Source organism: Macrobrachium nipponense, chromosome 13 (assembly GCF_015104395.2).
Source record: "Macrobrachium nipponense isolate FS-2020 chromosome 13, ASM1510439v2, whole genome shotgun sequence".
Classification (NCBI taxonomy): Eukaryota; Metazoa; Arthropoda; class Malacostraca; order Decapoda; family Palaemonidae; genus Macrobrachium; species Macrobrachium nipponense.
In genome coordinates, this window is record NC_087206.1 from 89,573,444 (window position 1) to 89,589,642 (window position 16,199).

At 37.0% G+C, this 16,199-nt stretch overlaps 1 protein-coding gene across 5 annotated transcripts in view; it reads left to right on the forward strand.

Moving 5' to 3' along the window:
* The window catches only part of LOC135225183 (plasminogen receptor (KT)-like), a 121,086-nt gene that overhangs the window by 95,683 nt on the left and 9,204 nt on the right, over positions 1–16,199 (forward strand). For 3 of the 5 annotated variants that reach the window (XM_064264466.1, XM_064264467.1, XM_064264462.1), the window contains one exon: positions 6,048–10,763. The exons of the other annotated variants lie outside the window; for them this stretch is intronic. Coding sequence is in view for 1 of the 3 variants with exons in the window: in XM_064264462.1 (XP_064120532.1) it covers positions 6,048–6,080 (33 nt within the window). In the remaining 2 variants the exon portion in view is untranslated. Of the gene's footprint in view, positions 1–6,047; positions 10,764–16,199 lie in introns of those variants that run through there. 5 annotated transcript variants of the gene reach the window in all.

A 16,199-nucleotide genomic window follows, 5' to 3' on the forward strand; every position in this document is an offset into this window, starting at 1 on the left:
GTAACCCTACAAATATCCAACACTGTAAAATTGCCTGTTTTTCACCAACTGATGGTGGAAAATTAGGCACAGTTATGTACGTTCATAATAGCATAACATATGAACCTTTCGACATACCATCTATGCCATATCAAATAATATCTATTAAACTGTACATGCCTGACAAAAATAAAATCACTATTTGTAATTTATACAACCAACCAAATTTCAATGCAAATTTTAGTGATTTTTCTTAACTTATTAGCAAAAGTATACAGGAACCCCTACTTATAGTAGGAGATTTTAATGCACATAATCCATTATGGGATACTAATAACCCCACTGACATATCTGGAATTAACATAGAAAAAACTATAATGAAACACAACCTGTGTTGTCTCAATGAAAGTGGAGTTCCAACTTTTTTTTCAAATACACACCTAACCTTTTCGTCAATTGACATTTCATTATGTTCAAATGATGTAGCCAAGAAATTTGAATGGAATGTCCTAGACGATTCATACACAAGTGACCGTTTCCCAATATTCTAAACTACTTAAGTACGTAATATCAAACTATTGCCACCTACGAGATATAATATCCAAAAAGCTAATTGGGATAAATATTTCCTATACACTCGAAACATACCACCATTCCCACATAATGAAGATCACAATACTACATGTGAATCCTTCTCAAACTTCATAATAAATGCTGCAGATAAAAGCATTCCAAAAACCAAATCACATTCCACAAAATCCCCTATCCCATGTTGGAATCTAACCTTAACAATCTTAATTAAGATAAATCATATATTGGGACGCAATCTTAACAGACTCAAGACTCGCCTTAAATCGCTCAACAAAATGCCCTATAAAATAAACATATTAAACAAAATAGTTATAACAAACATAACAATTAACCACATTAAACCACTATATAACAAATATACAGCCAAATTTAGAAAAACAGTAATAGCTGAAAAAATCACATCATGGAAAGAAAATAATCTCAAACATATCTTCAAACACATCCACAAGGGATATCTGGCAAAAGATCATGAAAATCAATGGAAAACATATAAGACCTCCAAGAAGTGCAATACATTTAAATGGAAAAATATACCACAATACTTATGAAATATCAAATATAATTGGAAAGCATTTTGGAAACATCAGTGCTTACTCTAGCCTAGATATAAATTTTCAAAATATCAGAAAACAAAAAGAAAATATAATACTCAATTTTGAAACTCTTGAAGACCTGGAATATAATTATAGTTTCAACATGGATGAACTAGATAATGCCATCAACTCATGCCATCCCTCCGCACCAGGATATGATAAAATATCATTTGAAATAATAGAAAAATTAGCTCCTGTAGCTAAATCATATTTATTAAAATTTTATAATAGTATCTGGCTAAAACGTGTCTTTCCTGATAAATGGAAACATGCCATAATAATTCCAATAAATCAACCAGGAAAGGATGCAAGTAATCCATTCAATTATAGACCAATATCCCTAACAAGCTGCCTATGCAAAATCTTAGAAAAAAATGGTTAGAAAAAATGGTTAATGCACAATTAATGTACATATGTAATAACCAAAGAATCCATTTTAACACCATCACAATCAGGTTCAATAGCTGGCAGATCAACCCTAGATACCTTAACACATTCAGAGGATCATATCAAAAAAGGCTTTGAACAAAAAAAAATTAACAGTAGCTATATTTTTTTATATAGAAAAAGCATACAACACAACATGGAAACATAACATCATGCAAAAACTCCACTCCAAGGGACTAAGAGGCCACTTACCAATATTTATGAAGAACTTTTTAAGAAACAGAACTTTTCAAGTAAGAGTAGAAAATTCCTACTCAGTAACCTATGAACTGGAAGAAGGAATCCCTCAAGGTAGTGTCTTGAGCTGTACATTGTTTGCTTTAGCAATCAATGACATTACTATAAATTTACCAAGTGGTGTAAAAAGGGATTTTGACGTAGGAAAAATCTATTTCTGGGCGAGGAAGCCGTGTCGCCCAGTGAAATGTGTCCTCTTTAGCACTATTTCTAGTAAAATATTGCTATGATACCAGAGAACTGCTAAATTGGACATGTCAGAAGTCTCTGCCTCGCTCACCTAAATAAAAGGTGTCGGTATAGAACTGGGGCGAGTGTTAAACACTACCACAGCAACCCCTCCAATTAGCCTTTTCCTCATCAAAAGACCCTGAAAACGGGGAGCCGACCTATAGGTCACACCCAGCTACCCTGTTGAAGGGGACTGCGGCGTCATTCTTATCGATAGCCTCCCAGCGTTGCACGCTTTTTTATAGATGACTTTGTTATTTACTGTACGAGTAGCAATTTGAGACATGCTCAGGGAGTTCTCAATACTGCCATTTCATGTATGTAGTTGGACACATTCAGTTGGATTTAAATTTTCAACTGATAAAACGAAAGCAGTCATCTTCTACAAAGACAAAAGATGGCTGAAGAACCAAACAATCAAACTTCACCTTTATAGCACGGAAATACAATTTTGTACAAAAATCAAATATCTAGGAGTGATATTTGATCAACATTTAAATTGGAAAGAGCACATCAAATACATTAAAGCCAAGGGCATCAAAGCCCTTGGCATATTGAAAAAGTTATCACACACTAATTGGGGAGCAAAGCGAGATATTTTATTAATGATATATAAGGCAACAGTCTCATCCATAATAGATTGCTGCTGTCCAATACTATATTCCTCCGCCTCAGAATCTGCATTAAAAACTCTCGATGCAGTACACCATGAAGGTGTGCGATTGTGCACAGGAGCATTCCAATCATCCCCAGCAAGCTCGCTTCTGGTAGAGGCAGGTGTATTGCCCTTGAAACATCACCGTAATTTAATAACAATACGAAGAGGTCTTTCACTACAAGCAGGATCATCTGCAGCTGTCTGCTTTCAAAATTATAATTGAGAAACAGAATTTCATAGTACTAGCTCTTTCCCAAAAGAGCTAAATACCTAATGAACTTACATAACATAAATCCAAGTTTTCAGCCACCTATAGAATTGTCACCACCATGGATGTTAAAACAAATAAAAATATGTACCTCCCTGTCTTACCTACTTAAAAAACAAATGACAAGTATAGAAATGTACCGCCAACATGCTTTGGAGCACATTAGAAGAAAAGGAGACAAATTCATGGTATATACAGACGGCTCCAAAAATAATGTTGAGTAGGAGCATCTGCATATTTGAAATATGTTAATCAAAAGAAGCCTGCCTTTAATATCATAAAATATTTACTGCTGAAGTCACGGCCATACAAATGGCTCTTGATATGATATCTGAGGAAAATGCAAGTGTCTATTATTTTCAGTGACTCACGTAGTGCTATAGATGCTATAAGACAGTATAAATCAGTAACCAAATAGTACAAGAAGTAAAAATAAAAATTCATCAATAAAAATCCAATCAGGATTATCAATAGAAATATGTTGGATTCTAGCACACGTGGGAATAAAAGCAAATGAAAATGCAGACTCAGCTGCCAAATTAGCCTGCACTATCCCTCCAACAATTACACATGCCCCAATATCAGACTGGATAACATCTGTCAAACCACTGATATACCAAGATTAGAAAAGAGAATGGGCCTTAGTGCCAACCACAAATAAACTTAAAAATATAAAAACTGAAGTGTATGCATGGAGGACATCTTCACAAAAAGAAAGATCAAAACAGTTAATCCTAACAAGGCTCCGTATAGGACACACAAGATTCTCGCATGGTCACTTGAAGTCAACACCACTGGCTGACCCAATAAATTGTAATAGATGTCAAACCCCCATGACAGTGCATCATTTACTTGTTGAATGCCCAAATTGGACCCAACAAAGATCAATTTACCTATGGAATTCAAAAATGAAAAATATTCTTGCTGAAAATTTTTTAAATAAGACAGGTTTCTTAAATAAAGTAATTTTTTTCCTTCTCCTTCTTCTCAGGATTAATCCCTGAGAACCAGCCCGAGAAGAGTCTACTTAAGACTCAGAGGTCTGGAAAAACTAAGCCCTATTAATAATAATAAGTCCATTACAGTACTATTTTGCCATGGTAAATTACAAACGAGCATGGCTAAATGTTTTTACAATCTTACTTTATAATAAGTAAACCATTATTTTACACGGGAACTGGAAGGGCCTTCCAACACAATAAAAGTATTTTATAGCAAAAAAGGAAGGATTCTAGTAAACGAAGTGGGGTTTTTTCCTTATTCGTATGTAGCATAACTTGGTAGCCCATCAAAAGTTTAGGCTAGTTTGAAATACCCAATTCTTTTAGAAGTAGCATATGCAATAGTCAATAGTAGTTTGGTACTTATCATTCAGACCATGAAATCATGTGTATGAGCAGTCTTTATTTACACTGTGATTACAACTGGTGAAATCAAAGTGCTATTGTTAGGGGTGCTGTGAAACTGCATTAAGGCACCTGACCTTGTTTACCAAAATCCAACCAAGAACAGACAGTTAACAGGGAAGATTGATCATCAAAGTGAATATGCAAGGTAGAAACCTAGTAGTCAGACCAAAAGAGTGGAAGTGTGCCGAGTCATTGTGTAGCTCTTGGAATAAGTAAAGTTCTCATGGCTCCCCATACTGCACCATTCTGAGTACTGTACACTCCTTGAGCTCACAAAGAGAAATAAGGAGCCATAACCCTGAATAAGAGAAGTGAGAGGAGGAAGTTCTTAGGTGAAAATGTAGGTACAAAGGGAGCTAGATGGCCATTTTGGTTAAGTTCAAGTACTTGACAAGATATTTAGCAGCCTAAAGACTCATAAAAAGCAAAAGAAATGAAATTAAGGTAATAAAATAGAATATAGCGCATGCACAATAGAATCCCAGACAAGAGGCTCTGATTTAGAGAGATGACAATCTTGAAGCAAGAGAGTCTGGCAAATAAACTGACCTACCCAAACAGTCATAAAATGCAGTGTTAAAAAAAATAAAAGAAAGTGAGTGATAAAAGTGCTTCCTGTGGCCAGACAACATGATATGCACGTGGAAAGCTATCCCATCACATGACATGAATCCTAAGGTTGATCTCCCTTCAGAACGTGTTGAAGCATACTCATTACTACTACCTTCCCCAAAATGCTCTGTTTAGGCTCATGAGGGAAGACATGTATGAAAAGGTATCATTCTGAGAGTAGTAGTAGTGAAAATGATTAGATCATTCACACACCGATTGCTGGTCAAAGAATTTTTTTTGAAAAGTGGTAAGCAAAGAGCACATGAGTGGCATTTAATGGGACGGAGAATGTAAGGGTTGAAGCTAGATTGAGTAGTTTATGGTAGCAGCTTATAGAGAGAATAAGTCACTAGGCTGAGATAATTGATTAGTCCCTATAAATCCAAAGATCTTGGCAATTATCAAATACTATCATCAAATTTAGATCTGACACTATCTGTCAAAACTAATTTCTAAATGTTTTCCCCAAGGAGATTAACTCATCAAGCCACCTACATGGTTGCTTGGTGAGTTAATCTCTTTGGGAATTTTTTTCAAGGATTATATTAAGACAGTGAAAATGCTTGTTTTTATTCAAATGCAGAAAGAAGACTTTGTGGTACTCAACTCTATGTTTGCTAATCCACCTTAGATACATACATGTAACCTATCTACTGCTACTTTCAATTTCAGCCATAGCCACCAACTTACTTTTGCAAAATCCAAGTGATATGATTTCCATGACCCTTATAAGTAATCATACTAAAGAATGGCACTTAATGATTTTGAGAACTAACCCTACATGTCATAGTTCCTTGCTTTAGTAAACTGATTGTTAATCCAAATGTCTTCTGTATATGATAAATGAATTAAAAAGTTAAAAGCTTGAAACATGAATGATTTATAATAGAATGGTTATATTAAGGTGTTGAGCATGTTTGATCATTCAATGGAGAGAATAGGAAAGGTAATGTAGTGATTCTTGTTTAATACATAACTTAGTCATTGAATTGCTTGCTTAAGCCTTGGCGTTTCTGTGACAGGCCCTGCACGAGCATCGTAGTGGTTATTACTAAGCCATCTCTCAGCGCTTCTCTTCCTACTGTCCCTGTGCTCCTGATTTCTCAAGTGACATGGAATTGTGGGAACTCACAACTACTAATGATGGACTTTTGGTGGCTGATTGGCATCTGTCTCCTTGGTTAAGTCACTGGCTGTAAATATGAGGGTGCTTTTAATTGCAAGCAATGATATATATGTATAAATTCTGTTGACATTCAACAATATTCTGCATGTTGTATTGTTCGGGGGTCATTAGCTAACCACCAAACAAATATATGTATATTAAAATAATTTTGTGATTTTACAGTTTGAGCTAATTCAGCATTGCAATGAAGGGTTAAATGGAGCTTCTCTTTCAGTAAAATGTGATGTTTCATATCGGGGTGTTAATGTTGACTAAATATTGTGGTCATATTAGGAAAACAAATGTAAAGATATATAGAAGAGATTTATGATTTACAATAACGTAAGCTAAACTTAACTGATGAATGAACCTTAGATTAGTCTTGATTGTCAATTAGCACAATACGTATACAGGTATTGTACTCAATGAAGAAGTTATAATTAGATGGGATAGTAGTATTACTGGTATACCCTTCTAGGTAGGAACTCCTCTGTCACTTTTGATTGGTGTGAATCTCAGAGGAAAGCATCACTGCCATTAAGTTTTTCTCTTAATATCACAACCATCATAACACACATTAAATTAAATAAATGTCTTAATTAAGAACTTATAAAAGCCTATTTTCAGCTTAATAATTTTTTGGGCCACACTCCTTTGCTCAGTTTAGTGACATGTATGCCTTTTATGCCCTGAAATTGCTTGAAGGAAAAGAAAAATTATGAATCAATTCTCAGAAGGTCAAGATTTTGGCATTAATTTGAGCCAGTTTACCATGAAAAGTAGTACTTTTAATTTTAATGTCATATCATGCATCTGTTGAGATATTTTAGGTCAGTATCCGCTTTGTTTTTATTTCAGCAGTCTTTTATCTTTGGCCATCATGTATTACACCTCAACCCCGAGTACAGTAACTTGAATACATAATTATTTCGCAGATTGTATAGACCTAACTTGTCTTGGCTGTCTGATTGTTCATTTAAAGAACTGTTTTCCAGACTCTTGATTAGGAATGTTTGGACATTGCTCCCTAGATGTAAAATACCCACTTGAGTGCTTATTCACAGTAAGTTTGCTGAAGTAGTATATTTCAAGGTATATATTGTTGCTTAGGACTTGGACCACCCAAATCTAGTTTTACTGATATGACCAGCAGCCATTGGTTGTGCACCTTTAAAAATTTCATTTTGGAATCTCATTCAGTTTTAATAGATTTCTTATTTTAAAGAGAATTTCTTGCTACTGTTGTTATTATTTTTTCTGTGATTTCACCAATTTTGTCATGTCTGCCTAACCAGCAATGTGCCTATTACATTTAGTCATTAAAATTTTTTTAAACGTGTTTCAGTATTTAAAAGATTGCTTGACTAACCATTATATGTGTGTGGTATGGTTTTTGCTTTTTATTAATATGAGTGTAATTTCTATATATACTTTGTGACACACAATTCACTTGTGACTGAACACTGTAAATTAAATAGCAGGTTTGTTTTTTTATGTGAATACTTTTTAAACAACATGTACACATTAGCTATGACATGACAGCTTTGTACCATTTGCAATGTGTTCATCTTTGTTAACAGGTTTTTGTACTTCAAACCTGAACTTCTTCATTTTGCCTCATGAATTATGATTGATTTTAGGGCCTCTAGACGTGTCACCCCAAATGTTGGCACATTCATATAGTAGTACATATATAAATTACAAACCTTTTACTTTGACTAAATCCGTTAGGCCTGGTCAAGGGGAGTAGGATGAGGCATGAAATGTTAATTGGAATGTGCAAAGTGAGAAGTAAAGATAGGGTAGACATCCACGAATAAGGAGGACCTCTGTACTTGCTATCATACACACTTTCTTTACAAGCCTGGTTACCTGTAGATGTTCGGTAAAGCTGTTCTTCATACTTAAAATGTTTGTTGGTTTTACCTTGCTTTATTATTGTTCCTTGGCTCATCTTATTTTTTCAGAAATTTCTTAAGGTGACTCTTATTTATTAGTGCATGTTGTTACAATAAACTTTATATTTGTGTGTGATATTGTAATAACTCAGCAGGGATACTTTGTGACAGGAGGATCAGTGCAAAAGTTAAAGGAAAGTTTTATAAAAGCATAGTTAGACCAGCCATGCTGTGTAGGTCAGAGACTTGGCCAATAAAGAAAGAACAAGAAAGAAGAATGGAAGTGGCCGAGATGAGAATGCTGAGGTGGATGTGTGGTGTCACAAAAAGAGATAAGATCAGGAATGAATTGATCAGGGGGACAGTCAAAGTATTAGAGGTTTCAAAAAAAGCTCAGGAAAGAAGATTCAGATGGTTTGGTCATGTCATGAGGAGAGAAGATGAACATGTATGTAAGAGGGTTATGAACATGGAGGTGGAGGGCAGAAGAGGGAGGGGAAGGCCAAAGTTCAGGAGGAAAGATAAATTATTAAATGACTTGAAGGAAAAGGGTCTAAGAGAAAGAGAACAAGATTTAAGGACAGAGGAAGATGGAGAAGGCTGACTAGAAACAGCGACCCCATACAGAAATGGGAAAAGCTGAAGGTAAAGAAGATTGTAATAACCTTATACCCTGAACAATGTAGTAAATGAAAAACATTACATTATATTTGAAGTTGGGCTACATCAAATCAAGGCAAAAACCTTTAAACAGCATGCTAGTCATTTCCAGTTAGAACTACATAAGTGACAGGTGAGGAGAAGAGTGTATGATACTGTCAACTTCTTCCTAAATAGCTATTCAGTATGGGTAGAAGTCCCAGAGTTTTGCTTTTCAGGTAACCTCATCAGAATTGGTTAAAGCAAGTACTGTAGGCAGTCCCCGGTTTGCAACAGGTCCAGCTTGCGACATTCTGAGGTTACAACGTTTTTCAAATATATTTATTAGAAATTTTTGGCTTACGATGTGGCGAAGAATAGAACCTCCATTGTTAACCGGGGACTGCCTGTATTGTCTCTTAGATGCAGGCCTAATATTCATACTCTTTACTACGTATATTTCTCTTGACCTTAACATTGGCACACATCTGTTGTCCAAGGCTCGGAAGAAAGTGAGTCTGACAGCTGGTGAAACAATGGGACTCCCACGACTGTGGTCTTCTGAACAATCCTTTCGCAAGTAACTTTTAGCAGTTCATATATTAGTTCTTCAGCTTTGATCAGGTGTATTAAAATTAACAATGATGGTATGTTTCTGTGTATGAAAAAAATTGTATGAAAATTTCTGCTCTTTCGATTGATATTGATAAGTTTACTTCATTATGTCATTGCTGTATTAATATTTTCAATAATTGTAGCATTTTCATTTTAATGATTAAACTAATTTAAACCAAATGCTGTAACCCATATAAGCAAGGCTCTTACATTTAAAAGTATTTATATATAGATGTGTGTTTGTGTGTAAATATAGTGATTTATTGCCAAAGGGAGTACTGTATGAAAGCTAAAACAAAAGTCACATCTTAACCAGGAGCTTTTGATTAAGATTTCCGTAGTACTGAACCTTTTCTTTGTTAAAGTTTTGCCATTTACTCTGGTGGATGTCAGCCATTTGAGTGTGATGAGGATATTGCTGTTTGTTTTCATCCCCTTGAAAGGGAGACCTGACTTTTGATCCAATTCTGTCATGACAAATCAAAACAGTGTTTCAGAATCTAAACTGGAAGATTTAGTAGCCATAATTTGGCTAATGTCATGGCTAAAATTCCTACCCCGCAGTGACTATGACATTTAAGATTACAAGACCATGCACTTGTTAGTTTTGTGCTTATATATGATCTCTTAAAACTACTATACATGAGGTTTGTATGTTTGCTGTTCCTGAATGTAGAGGTTAAATCCAATGTTTTGAAAAATGATTATGGGTGATTGGAACATATGCTTGATGTTCCACAGCAAAAGTTGACCATTTCATAACAATCTTGTAAATGGAAACAAATATATCAATGTAACAATTAATTAGTAAGTGAAAATTCTGACAGTTCTTTACTCACTGTTAAAATAACTGAGGTGACTTGACTAATAAAAACAGTGGACAGTGAAAATTGTTTTCAAGGTGGTCAGCAGTAATTTTTAATGAAACTAGTTTGGCAGAAAAATTGTCAACTAGATGTTTTAATACCTCTGATTTTTAAGTAGAATAATGGGACTGACCTAATTTTTTGTGAACTTGAGTAATTTATATCTACTGTATTTAGTAGTAGTATACTATGTATTATATTTGTACTGAATGAGAAATGTCATAATTCACTTATTCAATACTTAATTTCATATTCTGTGGACAGTACAAGTACTACAGAATTTAGTGCTGATTCATCAAAATGAGAAATTGTCAGTTTTAGATAGGTATATCAGTAAAATGTAGAACTTAAAAAAAATAATAGTACCAGCCAGTAATTCTGGATCTTGGTTGCTGTCTGTTATCATATCTCTCTCCATTGTCAATGAAATTAAACTCTAATGAAATTTGAAACTTTATTGGCTGAAGGCTGGAAGCTCTCTCAGAAGTGACATTCAGTGGTTTATGTAACATTTTGGCTTTGGTTGAAGGCTTTCAGTATATATTATTACTTACATCGCTATTGTCTTATTTAAATTGACCTTTTTTATTACTTTATATTTTAGAACTTTGTTTTCTTGAATAATGTTTGTGCATACCTTTAACAGATGGGCTTCATACAGTGTACTGAAGGCATAAAGCTCTCTGCAGTATCACTTCAGCCCCTATCTGCGACCCCTTTCATTCCTTTTACTGTTCGTACCTCTATTCATATTATCCATCTTACTTTCCCCCTCTCCAAACAATTCTTTTATCATTCTTTTCATCACTGAATGATCTCATAGGTTCCAGTGCTTGGCCCTTGGCATAAAGTTTATATTCCAATTCCAATATAACAGATGGGTCTGGAATTTGGAGTTATTTCTTAAAATGGTGGTAAATAGTAGCTCACTGATATGGTTATGCATATACTATGTCTTTTATGTCCATTATGATTTATAGGCCATGCAGCTTTATAAAACATTCAATGCACTATTAGTCTTGTAGCACAAGTTATGTTGGAATAAGTAGGTCTCTCTTTTTATACGTTTCATTTCATTATGGTCTTGTAGAATGTAATAAGTTTTTTTGTTAAGTGCTCATTGTATTAGTACTAATTAGACTTTAGTCCATATTAGCTCATTGTAAATTGTTGACAGACTTCATTGTGGTAAGTGTCATGCTTTTCCATACCAACAAAGAACTCCCAATACACTACAGTATAATATTGATAAAGGTTAGCTGAGTTTAAGCCACATGGTATGGCATTGTTATTCAAAGCTAATTCCAAGTGGCATCTAGTCACCAGAAAGTTATATGTTTATGATAGTCTTACAGACCTGTCATAAAACATTGTGGTCACCAGTATTCAACAAGTATTTGACACATATATCTCATGGTCTTAGCTTCTTGACTTGCTTTAAGGGATTAGGTGACAACACCTGTTTTCCTTAGCACACTTGGGGGAAAGGAAGAAATGACAACTTCTGAGATGTAAAACAGGTGTCTTGAATTGATAAATCCATTGTGTTGCAAGATGATAGTGATTTAATTATTGTAAAATGGGAGATTTAAATATAATTATTATGTTGTGAGCAGTGTACGTATGTATCAAGTGGGGTAGATTGTCTAGTTTAGATTAAGCTGGCTTTGTGCCAGCAGGGCCCTTTTCCATTGGCAGTTCTTAAGAGTGATAAGGTGTTGAAGGGAAGAAGGGGCTGATGTGACCCCTGCCCAGCCAACAGAGATGCCAAGTGAGGTTGTAATTGCAGTTTCAATAGCTCCTTTGCAGTTATATCTTTGTATATTATAAATTCCCTTTGTTTATAAAGTAAATTTCCCTTAGCAACTGTATTATTCAATATGATGCCCTCATTTGATGTTTGTGTTAATTGGTAAAAGGACTAAGTTTTTCCTGAGAATGGAATTTCTTTGTGACTTCAGTGCTCTCTCACCAACTTTGTTCCGAGAAGGGAATTTCTTCATGTCTTTAGTGCTTTCTTACCAAAATTTAGCAAAAAATTACCCTTAGTGTTTATTGGTAAACAAATGCAAAAAATCATTAATGTAACCTCCCTTTTTTTTCAATTAAGTGCTTTACCTTTTCTGATCTGGGCTAGAGTAATTGTTTCATGTAGTAAGGAAGAGCCAATTTTGTTTTGATACTAAATGTATTTAGTATCAAGAATAGTCTAATGCTTTGAAAACTTTCTGAGCACTAGGATCAACACATTGCTGAGTTATCATACTACCAGACTGACCATTTCAGAGATCTGCTGTTACCTTTATTTTTGAACAGTGGAGACTGGTACCCATGGCAGTGGGCTTGATACTGATGCTTTAAAGTTTTAAGATGGTTGTACATGATGCCAATTTTAAGGGCCGTACACAGTGGACTTAGAGTTCCTTACTTTTATTGTACATAATGCATGCATTTACAAGTGTGCTTGTATCAAATAAATCACTGCCTTAGCCTTACACTTTGGCTTGAAAGTGTGGACTGCACCTCCATTTTTAAGGCAGGAAGAAGATACAGCCTCTCCCTAGGGAGCATTATATTCCTGCATCTCTCTCTATGTATACTGTAGATGCAGTTTGTAACTAAGAATCATCTCGTACAGCATATGGTACCAGCTGTACAAAATGGAAAACATCAGCATTTGAAGATGTTTCTGACCTTATAATGCAACTGTGAGAAAAATAAATTCTTATTTCTTGTAATTATAAGCAGCATAGGCTAGGATAAAAGATTAGTTTAACCAGACCTATGAGCATAACAAAGGGTCTTCTTGGGCTTGTTCCCAGGAATTAACCTGAGAAAAAAAAACTAGACTATATTCAAAATACCAAGTTTGCTTAGGAACATGATAATTTTGTTAAGTGAGAAATTTTTGCTTTCAGCAAGAATTCTTGACGTTGTTGGATCACCAAAATGAATGTGCGTGTTGATTCCAATTTGGGTATTTAACGAGCAATGGCTGGACAGTCACAGGGACTTTGCATATATGTATTACATTTCATTGGGTCAAAACGTGGGATTGTCATTAGATGACCAGAGAAAATCTAGTATGACCTATGCATTGTCTTGCAAAAATTACCTCTTTAGATCTAGCTTTTTGAGACGATGAAACCCACAGGTACACCTCAAATTTTATATTTTTCAGCTTGTTTGATATTGGTACCAAAAATCAATCTGTTTGCCAATCTTGATATGTTAGAGATTTGACAGATGCTCTCCAGTTTGATACAGGGGCATGTGAACTTGTTGGGGTAATAGTGCATGCTAATTTAGCAGCAAAAACTGCATTTTCATTTCCTTGAATTCTTACATATGCCAGAATCCAGCAGATTTTTGTGATAATCCAGATTGGAGTAGTTGATGTAAGATTCTGATCGTCCAACGACCGATGAAGGCCTCCTCTCATCTATTCTGACAGAGGTACCTGTTACTGAGAGGAATCTCCCACAGGGGACCAGAACTCCTTCAGCCTCCACTGCAGAGATCGAAGGTGGAGGTGACCATGAAGGAGCAGCTTCTCGAGAGATGACAAGATCCTGAGAAGAACCTGACACTGGTGAGCTGGTTGTTTGGCCTATGCCAGGAAGGAGCATGCCACTGACCTGAACTTTTGCAGCCTTTGATCTGACGGGAAAACCCTCAATGCTGCCATATCTATGGACATACCCAGATAAAAGATCCTGTGACAAAACTAGAGAAGACGATCCCTGTCCTACATCAGCTTTTCTCTGGAACTTGCCAAGTCCAGCCGGTCGTCGAGATATCTCAACAAGCGAATCCCTTGAGCATGAGCCCACATCAAAACTAAGACAAAGACCTTTGTGAACACTTGAGGGGCTGTAGTCAAGCTGAAGCAAAGGACCTTGAACTGGAAGCGAAGGAATTTCCTGGACAAAGGGTGAACTGGAATCTGGAAGTAAGTGTCCTTCAGGTCTATTGACAGCAAAAAGTCGTTTTCCCTCACTGCTGCCAAAACCATCTGGGCCGTCTCCATCCTGAACCTCGTCTTCCTGATGAAGTGGTTCAGCGTGGAAAGATCTATTACCAATCTCCAGTCACTCGAAGCCTTTGGAACTAGGAAAATCTTATTGTAAAACCTCATGGAAGGACGATGTACTTCTTCCACTGCACCCTTGTCCAGCATCTTAAACACTTCTCCCAAAGAGCTAAGTACTTCAAAGAACCTTGAACATAAGTTAGATGGAGGAGGGTCTGTCTGAGAAAGGGGTAGGAAAGTGGAAAGGTAGTAGATATCCCACCCGAAGAATCTACTACCCATTTCTCTACTCCTTAGAATTGCCATTTGGCCCAATGGCCATCCAGGCATTGCCCCACCTGTGGCAACAGGAAGGGACTCTACCCCTTCCTCTAGTGCTCCTTCCTGGCTCGTAGGATGCTTGGCTGACTCCTCGAAGGAGACCGCCTACTCTGCCTTGGAGGAGGAGGAGGTGGAGGGTGAGAGTGAGACTCCAACGTCACTACTACTTGCTGAACCAGCCTATCTTTGGTATCAGTATACTGCTGGTCAATTGCATCTTCCAACTGGGTCCTGGAAAGAGAAGCTGCAACTCCAGGAGGTCCCCATTATGATTATGAAGAGTCAACAAGGACTCAGAATCCACTGACCCTGCCATCTTCAGCAAGGCCACAGCCCTCCTAACCAGGAAAAGGTTGGCCCACAAACTAGCACTGAGGTGACTCAGGTAAGAGATGTTCTTAGCATCTAGCTGCAGCAACCTGATAAAGGAGGGTGAACTAATGGAACCTCCATCAGAGCAAAATGATGCTATCCTAGCTACCGCAGTAGACCATAAGTCAAGCTGCGACGCAGTCTGGAATACAGAAGAAGCAGCAGATTCCATAGCAGAGGCTTCTTGAGAAGATAACAAAGGGCCCTCAGCCCTTGCCAGATCGAGAGTCAAGCCAGGCTATAGACGGATCACGTCCGAATTAAGGTGATGAGGCATCAGTTGCATGACTTCTGTAGAATAATATTTCCTTTGCCCCTGAAGAGAAGTAGGAAAAAAGGTTAGAAGACCTACATATTAGAGCAAAGAAAGCCATCCCGATTTGAGACCAAAGGATTAATGTGCTTCAAAATTGACTTAGTATGCCCAGAAAGACAAATCGGAGGAATCACAAACGAAGCCCTAGCATCCTACCTCGGACAGAGCAAGGCCTCTATACCCTTAGGGGTCATAGAAAACTGATTCTGTATCCTCTCCACAAGATTATTAAACTCATGAATGAGATCAATAAACTCCAAAAAAGAAGACAGGAACTGTTGACTTTCCTCTTCCTCTGGCTCCACCAAAGGAGACCGACGACGTGAAGTAGAAGGCCCAGAAGGATCTTCATCTTTCCCTAAAACCACTGGAGAAGCTTCCCTTATAAGCCTGGCATCACACCCTTCACCTGCAGGAATGGGACCTCAAACGGTGGAAGATCCCGAGAATGAGGGATCAGGAATACGTTTTGTCAAGTGATGAATCATGTACACATCCTTGAACTGAACCCTGTGCATGCTTGTGCTATGAACCATGTACATGCTCGAGCAACAGCTCATGCACACGGCTGTGTGACAACTCACGTACACAGTCATGAGATGAAGAACGACGTACTATAGAACATCCAGGATGAGGAGACTGGTCTTGAAGGTCTCTACCTCTAGAAGGTGAATGAGGCAAGTTGCCACTCATGGGGGAACGAGATCCTGAAAGCCTAGGCTTCTTGGACACAGGAGAAAGTCTGGTCCTCCCAGACTGCCGTGGCGAAGAAGCCCTACTAGGCTGAGAAGCACGTCCACGGACACAAACTGCCTCACTTCCACAACCATCTACAGCCTCAATATCGACTCAAACACATTCATTGGAAGGCAGAACAGGAAGAGAGGCAACAGTCTCTGGAAGAGGGGCTCCTAGAAGGTGTCGGGACAGACATCTGGGTATCGGGCAC